General features: G+C 35.2%; 1 protein-coding gene across 12 annotated transcripts in view; it reads right to left on the reverse strand.

Moving 5' to 3' along the window:
• Positions 1 to 13776, reverse strand: part of GPHN (gephyrin) — a 638461-nt gene that overhangs the window by 137420 nt on the left and 487265 nt on the right. For all 12 annotated transcript variants that reach the window (XM_082451600.1, XM_082451601.1, XM_082451602.1 and 9 more), the window contains one exon: positions 6035 to 6172. In XM_082451600.1, the coding sequence (XP_082307726.1) occupies positions 6035 to 6172 (138 nt within the window). The remainder of the gene's footprint in view (positions 1 to 6034; positions 6173 to 13776) is intronic.

Raw genomic sequence — 13776 nt, forward strand, 5'->3', positions numbered from 1 at the left:
AAGAGAGACTACCTGATCTCCAAGTTACCTTCTTATTGTAATATTATAAGTATTTAATATATTATATTGTAACATTCCTTCACAGAGTTACCCTAAATATATGACCTTGAGAGCATCACTACCAGCACTTCTGTATACATGATTTATTCTTAGTTTTCTGGGATTATTGTTGAACCTTCACAGACATATAAAAAGTAATTTTAGAGATCCTACAGTAGCAAACTGCCTCATAGATTCAGTGGTTCTGGATCTCTCTTAGGAAACATGGGCTTTCCTCTACAGGTTTCTGTAACTGTAGGTGTCAGAGTATTTGCAGAGGCAAAATATTTGGGATTTCAGAGAACTGTGAAGGCCTTTCAGTCCTCCTCACCCCTATGAAATTCAATAGTTAGAGGTGCATCTAGTTGAAATCAAAATGAACTATGAAGGTTTGCTCATTAAAATGCAAACATCCTTGGAAAAGATAACATTTAAAGTATAGTGAGAATGAGTTTCTAATCTTTTTTCTGGGGAGAAATCGCTTATCTTGAGTAAGAGAATTACAGGCCACATATGACTCAAAATTCAATTTATAGTGATTCACATTTAGATCACTCAGCTTTTTATACCCATGTTGTTTATTAGGGCATTTATAAGAGAGAGTGATCAAATATGTCAGTCATTTCTATTATAAAACAAATGAACAAAGTGCTATGGGGACATGGAGGAAGGATACTTAACCCAGCTAGGGAAAGGGAGAAGTGGACACCAGAAATGTCTTCATGGAGGAGAGCTTCTTAAGCTTAATCTTAAAAAACATGTACTGGCAAGATGGGGAGATGTTGGTCAAAGGGTATAAACTTTCATTTATAAGATGAATAAATTCTGGGTATCTAAAGTACAGCATGGTGACTGTAGTTAATAATGCTGTATTGTATACTTGAAATTTGCTAAAAGAGTAAATCTTAAGTATTCTCACCATACACACACATACACAGAGTAACTATAAAGTGGTAGATGTATTAATTAGCTTGATTATGGTAATTATTTCACAATGTATATGTATATTAAATCATCATGTTGTATACCCTAAATATACACAATTTTAATTTAGTAATAATGCCTCAATAAAGTCAGAAAAGAAAGAATACATAGTGGCCAATTATAAAGGGCCTTAATGACATATCAAGGAGTTTGAATTTTATCTGGAGGTTATGAGGAATACTACTGAAGAGTTGTATGCAGGAACGTTAATATCAAATTTGAACAGATTACTTTGGTATGAAATTGGAAAATGGATGTAAAGATGCTAATTGGGGGAGGGAAGCCTTTACAATAATCCAGGAAGTTAATAATAAAGACCTAAATTAAAATGATAGCAGTGGGGATGGCAAACAAGGGACAGATTCAAGAGGACGTAGAGGAAATGAGTATTGTAGAAGTAAAGAAAATAAGTTTAATATTGGTCATGTTAAATTTACTAGCAGCAGGTATACATTTGTTGTAAGAGTTTGGAGCTCAGGCAAGGTCTGGGCAAAGATACAGATTTAGAAATCACTTAATAGTTGGTACTTGAAACAACTGGCACGTATGAGGTTATCTGAAGTGAATGTGTAAGATCTGAAAAGGGTCAGAGACAAACACTCTAAAGAAAGTTCATATTCAAGGAATTACAAAGGAAGGCAAGCTTACAAAAGAGCCAGTAAAGGAGAAAATGTACCACATTGTTTATCTGTCCCTCTCCTGCACTACACAGTGAGATGCATGGGGTGGGGTTTTATTTTATTGATCTTTGCATTATCTGGACTTAACATGGTACCTGGAATTTAGATTTTTAATAGATAATTGTTGAACAAATTGAATTATGTTTCTATATATGGTGTTGTTTTCTAAACAACTAATTAAAGTGCCTAGGAGGTTTAATTATAATGCTCTTTTGCATTACAAATCGAGTTTGATCCAACTCAAAGGTTGAATGCAAACCTAACTATTATTTTTCATCATCATGCATGGAAACACTTGACAAGAAGTTAACCATCCATGAAGAGTTTGCTTACTTATGAGTGACAACTGATTTGATGAACAAATGAAGGGGAAACAAGCACATGAAAGGAAAAGAGAATCCACCTGACAGTATTTTTTTTTTTCTAGAGGAGAAATAGAAATGGCCATTTCCAGTTCTGTTTTTTCCTTAAAAGGACTGGAATTTCTGTCTAAATGTGACTTGGCATCACAGTGAGATTTTTCTAAGGACTGATGTTAAGAGAAACTACCCTGATATTACAAGAGGCCAGGGATGGTTAACTTATTTTTGTAACACGTAAATTTTTTCAACTTATTTTTACATTCATATTTTCTGAAGATGTCTAACTGTCGCTTGACATATAAATATCTAAATATCTGCACTTAATAATAGAAAGAAACCTATTTCATTAAAATTTCTGAAATTATGCAGTTAATTGCTAACTCTCCACTCTAGTCAGTTTTATTATCTTTCCTTTAATGAGGAATAAAACAAAAACAAAAGAAAAGGTTTAAACCTAATGATATACATATCTAAAAGAATGTAAGTCAAAGATGTAGCATAGGTGTAAGTTATGTAAAAATAATTTTTGTCTAAGTCGGGTCAGGGATCAAAGAGCTAGAGTTTGGCATTTAATATTTCACTAGTTTTAGGCCTTTTAATTTTAACATAATTTGTTACTTTATCTACTATTGTTTTTTATATTTTAACACTGGAAGAAGAGCACTATTATGTAGTAAAAATAAGAATGTTAAGTCGTTTTTTCTTTTTTTTTCTTTTTTGGCCGTGCCACGCAGCTTGCGGGATATTAGCTCCCGGAACAGGTATTGAAGCCGGGCCACCGCCATGAAAGCACCAAGCCCTAACCACTGGACTGCAAGGGAATTCCCAAGAATGTTAAGTCTTCGGTCTTAATCCTATTGCTTTTCTGCTGTTCTGAGTTTGAGTTTTCTTGTAGAAAAATTACGGTGTCTAGATCAATGGAACAAGATAGAAAGCCCAGAGATTAACCCACGCACCTATGGTCTACTAATCTATGACAAAGGAGGCAAAGATATACAATGGAGAAAAGACAGTCTCTTCAATAAGTGGTGCTGGGAAAACTGGACAGCTACATGTAAAAGAATGAAATTAGAATACTCCCTAACACCATACACAAAAATAAACTCAAAATGGATTAGAGACCTAAATATAAGACTGGACACTATAAAACTCTTAGAGGAAAACATAGGAAGAACACTCTTTGACATAAATCACAGCAAGATCTTTTTTGATCCACCTCCTAGAGTAATGGAAATAAAAACAAAAATAAACAAGTGGGACCTAATGAAACTTCAAAGCTTTTGCACAGCAAAGGAAACCATAAACAAGACGAAAAGACAACCCTCAGAATGGGAGAAAATATTTGCAAATGAATCAACGGACAAAGGATTAATCTCCAAAATATATAAACAGCTCATTCAGCTCAATATCAAAGAAACAAACACCCCAATCCAAAAATGGGCAGAAGACCTAAATAGACATTTCTCCAAAGAAGACATACAGACGGCCACGAAGCACATGAAAAGCTGCTCAACATCACTAATTATTAGAGAAATGCAAATCAAAACTACAATGAGGTATCACCTCACTCCTGTTAGAATGAGGATCATCAGAAAATCTACAAACAACAAATGCTGGAGAGGGTGTGGAGAAAAGGGAACCCTCTTGCACTGTTGGTGGGAATGTAAATTGATACAGCCACTCTGGAGAACAATATGGAGGTTCCTTAAAAAACTAAAAATAGAATTACCATATGACCCAGCAATCCCACTACTGGGCATATACCCAGAGAAAACCGTAATTCAAAAAGACACATGCACCCGAATGTTCATTGCAGCACTATTTACAATAGCCAGGTCATGGAAGCAACGTAAATGCCCATCAACAGACGAATGGATAAAGAAGATGTGGTACATATATACAATGGAATATTACTCAGCCATAAAAAGGAACGAAATTGAGTCATTTGTTGAGACGTGGATGGATCTAGAGACTGTCATACAGAGTGAAGTAAGTCAGAAAGAGAAAAACAAATATCATATATTAATGCATGTATGTGGAACCTAGAAAAATGGTACAGATGAGCCAGTTTGCAGGGCAGAAGTTGAGACACAGATGTAGAGAATGGACATATGGACACCAAGGGGGGAAAACTGCGGTGAGGTGGGGATGGTGGTGTGCTGAATTGGGCGATTGGGATTGACATGTATACACTGATATGTATAAAATTGATGCCTAATAAGAACCTGCAGTATAAAAAAACAAACAAAACAACTAATACTAAACTTTCATTGGGTTATTTGTACGGAAATATGTTAATATAAATGTTTCAGACATTACATGAAATTCCTAAAAATCTTATATTTGTATGGAAATATGTATGGAAATATGTTAATATAAATGTTTCAGACATTACATGAAATTTCTAAAAATCTTATATTTGTATTTGTATGGAAATATGTATGGAAATATGTTAATATAAATGTTTCAGACATTACATGAAATTTCTAAAAATCTTATATGTTCTGGTATAATGTTATAAGTAATAATCCTAGTTATTACTTTAAAATGTATATCTCAGAAATAACTAATTTTCTTGTCAACTGCATTATTATGAACTTTCATCAAATCTTTTACCGTGGTCATTTTTAAGTCTTTTGTCATTTACAGACAGTTCTGGGTGTACTCTGATGATTTTGCAAATATGTTCCTATAAAAGGGTTTCATCTTCAAGAAATTCATGGAAAGGACTCTGACAAGTACAGGTTTCTGGTAACTGACTGTACTGCTGAACTGAATGAATAAGCATTTTCAGAACTCTGATGAAAAACTGATGAACTCATAAAAGTGCTAACAAAAGATCAAGATGAAAAAAAACAATTAATTACATGGGACTGAGTGAACTGATGAGGATGAGTATAATTTTTGTGACTTTCTGTCTGAATTAAAAAAAAAAAAAAATCCCACAAGGACTCAGAGGCAAAGAATATACAAATCAATTTTCACTGCAAAGTAAAGGAGCTGTTACAGTGGAGGATTACTGGACTGAATGTCAATATTATGACATAGTATGAGTGTGTTTCATGTTTGGTAATTGCAATCATTGTTGTTTTTGTTGTGGTCATCCATGTACAATGCTTGGTGTCAGTCTATTTATCTCTTGTAAAAATAAAATACAGTGTGTGTGTGTGAAAAAAAAAAAAAAAAATTACGGTGTCTGTATAGATGCTCTCTAATGTTCATTGAAATCTGAATATTTTATGATCTGTGAATAAAGTCCTTTATTTGTAAAAGCAATCCTTTTGTATTGTTTTTATCTGTATAACAAAAACAATTAAGAAACTACATTTTATTCAGATTGCACCTGAACTGAATTTTTAGAAAGGGAAGTAGTTGATTAAAAACTGAAAACACTGGGGAAAACTACCCTTCCATTATCTTTCCACAAGCTGGTCTCAATGTACTACTAAACTAAGAGCAGAAAATGAGAAGATATATGAAGCAGAAAAACTGAGATCAGACTGGTTGCTCAGTGATCCATAGATAAATTAACGTAGTATTTACATTTTACATTTAAAAACATGATTTCCACAAATGAAAATAATTACAAGACACATTAGTTATCTCCCATTTCTGTCAGAAAGAACATAAGGCAGACTCACAGTCAACTATTTTTCTCACTCAGTGCTGACAGCCCTTTCTTTAGAGTACTGGTATTTTGATGAACAGGAGAAACACTGTTGACTTTCTCCTTTTTTTTCCTTTTTTTTTTTTTTTCTTTATGTAAAGGAAGCTTTATGGGTATTTTACTCTGTATACCATTAAGATTGATCTTAGAGTTGAGTAGAAATAAGAAGCAAAAAGGAAGATGATAATAATTGCAGTAATGATTAATAACATTTCTCTTTCAGGAAAACTGTGTATTAGTGTTAGATGAATCTTATTTGGAGAAAAATGAAAATAAAAGGCAATGGGCAAATATAACAGTACCTCGGTAGTTGATGATTTCTGTCCCAAGCACCGGAGTCATCTCCAGGACTGTGATAAAGGCTTTGTCCATAGATGTTAGAGGAAAAGGAGACATGCGGTGTCTTCTAGCCACCTTGGTGATATCAACAGCACTGTGACCTAAACAAGAAGACAATTAACTAAGAATATGATGCTGAAACACTGATTATAAAGTGGGAAAGGCTTATAAATATCAACAATTCTCAATTTCATGTGTCCAGAAATGAAGATTACAAGGTGAGAAACTTTTTCCTGCTTCCAAAATATAGCCTGCTTTGGTGGAACATTAAATCAAGTTAGTAATGTTACATCATGTATCAAAAGTTGGTGAAATTTAATGATGATATTGGCTAATCCTTTTTGAGTGCTTAACTATGTGTCATGGCACTATTCTAATTAATCTTCACAACAACCTAAAGGGAGCCATCATTATTATCCTTTATTACAGATGAGGAAAAAGAGGTTTACATATCTTGGCCTAAATCGCAAAGCTAGAAACTGAAGAGCCAGGATTCAAACCTAGGTAGCCAGGCTTTAGAGTCCACGTCCTTAACTACTATACTGAAGTTTGAACACTTAATGAGCTAGTTAGTGAAATGAAATATACAAACTTGAATTTATTTAGAATATCATAGGAAATTTTCTTTCTTCTAAAAACATAGAAAAATATTATTATTTACTCACTCCCTATGTAACCTTATCTAGTCTCATGGCATTAATACCACCCATACACTAAACCCCCTAATTTTATATGTCCAACCCCAACCTCTACCTTCACCTCTAGACTTATATGTCATCCAAATAGCTGGTGGATAACAGCGTATATCTACAAGCTTATAAATCATCAAATATGCACTTGAATGTGCAACAGGCAATTCAAACTTAACATGTTCAAAATCAAACTCTTGATTCCCCACCCTCCTAACCTACCTGCACGATGTCTTATTCTCTTGCAATTCCCATCTCAGTAAATAGAAACTTTACTCACTCAGTTATTAATCCAAAACCTTGGTGACATCTTTGATTCTTCTATTTTTGTCAGAACCATATCTAAACTACCATTAAAATGTCTCTAGAATCTGATCATTACTCACCATCTCTGCAATTATTACAATAATTGGAACCATCATTTATTTCCTGGGAAATTGAATAGTGTCCTAACTTGTCTCCTTCCTTCTATCCTCATCCCATTACAGTTTATTCTCCACACAGTAGTTACAATGCTCCTTTTAAACTGTAAGTTGAATTGTGCTAATCTCTGCTCACAACTCTCCATGACTTTCCATTTCACTCAGAGTAAAATCTTTGCTATGGCCCTCAAAGCCCAACATATTATAGCCTACACTGTTCTCTTCTCCTATCATTTCACCCTTATTCAGTGTGCTCTAGCCAAACTGGTTCCTTGCCTGAGGATGCCAAATACATCTCTCTTTAGGGTCTTCATACTTGCCATTTCCTCTACTTGGACCATTCTTTCCCAGATATTATGGTTCCATTCATCCCTCATTTCTCTCAGGTCTTTGCTAAAGTATCACCTAATCAGAGGCCTTTGTTAAACATCCTATATAGAATATTACCTACCATCACTCTCTATTCTCCTTACCCTACTTTACTTTTCTTCATGGAAAAAAAAAATATATATATACACACATATACACATATATACACACACATATACACATATATATTGATATCTATATACCTATAATATATATTTATACTTATTTGTTTATAACCTTCTTAGTAGAATGTAAGCTCCATGACAGCAGCAACTTTGTCTTTTTTATTCACTGTTGTCATCCCCAATACCTAGAATAGTATCTGGCACATATTAGGCAATAAAAAATAAATAGTTGTTGACTTAATAAATGAATCATTTAATGACAAAAAGGAACTTCTTAGACCACAATAAACAACTTGGCCCACGCATAAACAACTTGGCCCAAAGGGTAAACATAAAAGGAGTAACTGCAAACACTGTTGCTTGGCTATTGTAACTGATATCCACAATTCCCTTCTTCCGTACCCACCTTTCAGCTAAGACTGGCCATATGATATAGTTCTGGCCAGTGAGATGTAGGAAGAAGTCCCTGGGGCAGGCTCCCTACTACAAATAAAAAGATAAAGAGATAAAGCTTTAAGAGGAGAGCATGGCTAGATACTGGGAGGTGCCGTAGCCATTTTTCAACCATGAGGATAGAAACCCACACGTAAGTATTGGAAACACGAGAAGAAAAAGAGGCCGAGTCTCTGATGACAATACTGAGCTGCTGTACAAGCCCTGGACTGCCTGCCTCCAGACTTTTGATATGTGAGACAAATAAGCTCCTATTTCTTTAATCCACCTTATAATGATTGTATATATCCCTCTGTAGTCTGTAAGTTCCTGGTCACTGCAATTTATTAAATTTAGTCCTCCTACCCAAACCCCAGCAGCTGCTTCAGACATATTCACTGAACTGACTTACAGGAACTGTCCCAAAGAGTTTTCATTCTAAGACAAATGACATTGTCATAAGCAGTCAAAGAAAAAGACATACAATATGCTTATACTTATTTCTCACCCATGGGTAATCACAAAATTACAAAATTTTCAAAGCCTGAAGACCTTAGAGATTATTTAGTGCTAAATATGTAAAATGTTTTCTACTTTAAGGTGAACACTTAAAGAAGGATTATGTATGATTTATCATTTACCTATAATTGAAATGTAAATTTATTCATAACTCACTTTCACTGCAGTCCCTGCTACGTCATTAAATATCAATAAATACATATTGTCACAACCAGTGTAACTGAAGAGAATGATAGATAGGTGTTTCTATAAACCCTTTTATTCGGGTTTATAGATCTCAGATCTGATCTTTTCTAAGATATTCTTTACTTTCTTTATGGTGAAAATTGTGTACAATCTTATAAAAGCTGTGCTTTTAAAATGTTTGGTTTCTGAGGAGAAAATTGCACTTTATAAGAAAGCAAGTTTGATTATCAGTGATACACACATCCATTCAACAAATATTTATTGAGTGCATTTTATGAGCCAGGCACAGTTACACACTTGGTATACACAGAGTAAGATACACTCTGCCTTGAAGAATGTTTCAGCTCAGCAGAAAGGAAAGACGTGTAAGTGAATAAAAAAATAAGAGCAGGAGGACAGTAAACCACCGGATGGTTCTCTAACTATAGAGATTGATATTTTAAATTGGAAATTGCACATCAATTTCCACCAGCCTGGAAAAATCTTTCCTGTCTTTAAAATAATTTTGTACCTTTTTTATATCTTTCTTATGGCACCTACCACTTTCTATCTAATGTTATAGACATTTAAATATTTGTCTTACCTATGCTAGTCTATCATAAACTCCTTGAAGGCAGAACCTATATCTTATTCATCTGTGTATCTTTTGCTATTTTTAGAGCAATGCTTTCCTTATACTTACAGTAGGTACTGAATAAATACTTGAGGTATGAATGAATAGCAAATCCTTCAAACAAAGCTAAAAGTTGGGAAGGAAGATTCAAAGTGGCGCCTCCTGTTCTGCCCTTTGCTTCTCTAGGTCCTTTCATATTTATAAACTCTCTGTCACAAAGTGACAGATAAATAATCCAGAGTGCTAGATAAATAATCCAAACTTTGATGCTAATGGGTTAATATTGGTCCCTCACTAAACTATTTGCATGTTATCACAGGGGCTTTCTGGATATAAAATAAATTAACTGAAAGAAATGTCTCAAAGGAGGAGTATTTTAATTCTCTGGCACATTAGCAGATATGTGTGTCTGTGTGTGTGTGTGTATGTGTGTGTTCTCAACAAGTGTTCACTGAGCACCTTCTATGTGTCAGGTGGCTTCTTCCCACTCAAGACCCACCCACGGTCACATAGTAGAAATAGCTACTTCACCAATAAAGAAGGGCTAACTTAGTTGTGTAAATATGAGAAAAACAGTATTGCTACCTTCTACACACAAGAATAAAATGATATAGATAATAGCTGCTCTTTTTAAAAATTGAAGTATAATTTACAATGTTGTGTTAGTTTCAAGTGTACAGCTAAGAATATATATAATTCTATTTCAGATTCTTTTCCATTATAGGTTATTACAAGATACTGAGTATAGTTCCCTGTGCTATACAGTAGGTCCTTGTTGTTTACCTATTTTATATACAGTACTGTGTATATGTTAACCCCAAACTCCCAATTTATCCCCCCCGCCACTATCCCTTTTGGTAACTATAAGTTTGTTTTCTGTGTCTGTGAGTCTATTTCTGTTCTGTAAGTAAGTTTATTTGTATAATATTTTTAGATTCCACAAAGAAGTGATAACATATGATATTTGTTTTTGTCTGGCTTACTTCACTTAGTACAATCATCTCTTGGTCCATCCATGTTGCTGCAAATGGCATTATTTCATTCCTTTTTATGGCTGAATAGTATTCCGTGTGTGTGTGTGTGTGTGTGTGTGTGTGTGTGTGTGTGTATATATACACACACACACACACACAACATCTTCTTTATCCATTCATCTGTCGATGAACATTTAGGTTGCTTCCATGTCTTTGCTATTGTAAACAGTGCTGCAGTGAACACTGGAGCACATGTATCTTTTTGAATTAGAGTTTTCTCTGGATATACACCCAGAAGTGGGATTGCAGGATCATATGGTAACTCTTATTTTTAGTTTTTTAAGGAACTTCCATACTGTTCTCCACAGTGGCTGCACCAATTTACATTCCTACCAAGAGTGTAGCTGGGTTCCTTTTTCTCCACACCCTCTCCAGCATTTATTATTGGTAGGCTTTTTAATGATGGCCATTCTGACTGGTGTGAGGTAATACCTCATTGTAGTTTTGATTTGCATTTTTCTAATAATTAATAGCTGCTCTTTTTATGTAAATAGAATTATTATATAACATTAACATACCTAGTTCTGTTGTATCTCTCACCACATGTAGGATGACTATGTGACCATGTAAGATTCCATTTAACAAAAGACTGTAGCTAAAATAAGTTTGAAAACCATTGATCTAGGTGATGCAGTACTCTCACTTTCAGATCAAAAGTGGATAAGCCATGCTTGAGGGGCAGCACCAGGGACACACACACAGAGCCACTGGCAGCTGGAGGCACAGGCTGAGGATGCACAGCACTCACATGTATAGCTCAGGGGCTCTTATGCAGGCCTCCCATGGGCTGGCATGGGGAGGCCCATTTTTAGAAGGCATACGTTTCCAAAATAAATCTCATAAGCAAATAGTTATGTTTCCTTCTTCTGTTTCCATTAAAAAAAAAAATTCAACTATTTTTTGATGTTGACACCAGTGACTGACAAGAAGCTTTAAAATGAAAGCTTCACAAAATTTAAGAATACTTGTCTCTGACTTCTCCTATTTTGCAAGTTACAACCCCAAAGCACTTCTAACAGTCCTGGGCGACTGAAGAACTGACTCAGACAGGAAAACGCACCATGAAATGTTCTCCCCCACACCCCAGCCCTCTTCTTGATTCTGAGCTCAGCATAGAAATCTGATAGAAGAGAAAAAAATTGGGGAAAAAAAGTATGCACTTTTGTCTCTGAAGGCCAGATGAGTTATAGCCTAGCAGCCAGTTTTCATTGAGTGGTCCATAAAATCCATTTACAAAGAAGTAGGAAAGGAAGGAAAGAATAATTTTTAAAAAGTAAGAAGGTTATAACAGAAGGAAGATGGGGTTTTGGACAGAGAAAATACCCAAAATTTGGATACAGTTTTTCCTATAAAGCAAAAGCTATTTCCCGGCCACAAACATATTCTGATGACTACCTTACAAATGAATACCAACAGTCACAAAGATAATCTGTGACGGTACTAGCTCCATTCAATTTAGGTAAACTACTGGGTTGGCCAAAAAGTTCCTTTGGTTTTTAAGTAAAAATAAAAGACATACTTTTCATTTTCACCAAGAACTTTATTGAACTGCATATTCACTGTTTTGTTCCACAACCCTCTGCCATTATTCAGGCAACTTCATAATTCCTTCGTCCCAAAACTTTTTATCTTTTTGAGCAAAGAACTGTTCCAGGTGCCTTTTACAGTCTTCCAGAGAATTGAAATATTTCTCATTAAGAGAATTTTGTAAAGACCGAAATAAATGGAAATCTGAAGGTGTAATGTCTGGTGAATACGGCAGATGGATCAGAACTTCCCAGCCAAGCTCTAACAGTTTTTTCCTGGTCATCAAAGAAACATGTGGTCTTGTGTTATCCTGATGGAAGATTATGCATTTTCTGTTGACTAATTCTGGACGCTTTTCGTCGAGTGCTGCTTTCAGTGGGTCTAACTGGGAGCAGTACTTGTTGCAATTAATCATTAGGTTTTCTGGGAAAAGCTCATAATAGAGGACTCCCACCATATACACAACATCTCCTTCTTCGGATGAAGACTGGCCTTTGGTGTGGTTGGTGGTGGTTCATTTAGCTTGCCCCACAATCTCTTCCATTACACATTATTGAACAGTATCCACTTTTCATAGCCTGTCACAATTTGTTTTAAAAATGAAATGTTTTTGCTACGTTTAAGTAGAGAATTGCGTGAGGAAATACGGCCAAGAAGGTTTTATTTGCTTAATTTACGTGGAACCCAAACATCAAAGTGATTAACATAACCAAGTTTGTGCAAATGATTTTCAGTGCTTGATTTGGATATTTTGAGTATGTCGGCTATCTCCCACATGGTATAATGTTGATTGTTTTCAATGAAAGTCTCGATTTGATCGCTATCAAGTTCAAGTGGTCTACCCAACCATGGAGCATCGTCCAGCGAGAAATCTCCAGTGCAAAACTTCTCAAACCACTTTTGACATGTTCCATCAGTCACAGCACCTTCTCCATACACTGCACAAATCTTTTTTTCTGGTTTCAGTTGCGTTTTTACCTTTCTTGAAATAAAAAAGCCTAATATGCTGAAAATGTTGTTTTCTTCCATCTTCAGTATTAAAATGGCTACACAAAAATTCACTAATTTTGGTAAGTCTTTTTTTAAATGCATGCTGATAATGACAGCTGTCACAATACAATCTAACAAAATTGTTTCAAATGAAGTTAAAGACAACTAAGCCCTACTACAGCCATCTTATGGAAAAAACCAAACTAACCTTTTGGTCAACCCAATATAAAACAAAACAAAACTAACAAACATATGGAAATATGTGTCCTACTGCGAAGATTATTGTGTTCAAAGAAATATTTACTTAAACTTATAATAGTTTTTAAAAATATATCTTTATTGAAGTATAACTGCTTCACAATACTGTGTTAGTTTCTACTGTACAACAAAGCGAATCAGCCATATGCGTACACAAGGCCCCGTATCCCCTCCCTCTTGAGCCTCCCTCCCATCGTCCCTATCCCACCCCTCTAGGTCATTGCAAAGCATTGAGCCAATCTCCCTCTGCTATGCTGCTGCTCCCCACCAGCCAACTATTTTACATTTGGTAGTGTATATATGTCGATACTACTCTCACTTCGCCTCAGCTTCGCCCTCCCACCCCATGTCCTCAAGTCCATTTTCTATGTCTACCTCTATTGCTGCCCTGCAACTGGGTTCGTCGGTACCATTTTTTTTTTTTTTTTTAGATTCCATATATATGTGTTAACATACGGTATTTGTTTTTCTCTTTCTGACTTACTAAACTCCGTATGACAGACCCTAGGTCCATCCACCTCACTACAAATAACTCAATTTC

This window comes from Balaenoptera physalus, assembly GCF_965194825.1.
Source record: "Balaenoptera physalus genome assembly, chromosome: 2".
NCBI classification, from domain to species: Eukaryota; Metazoa; Chordata; class Mammalia; order Artiodactyla; family Balaenopteridae; genus Balaenoptera; species Balaenoptera physalus.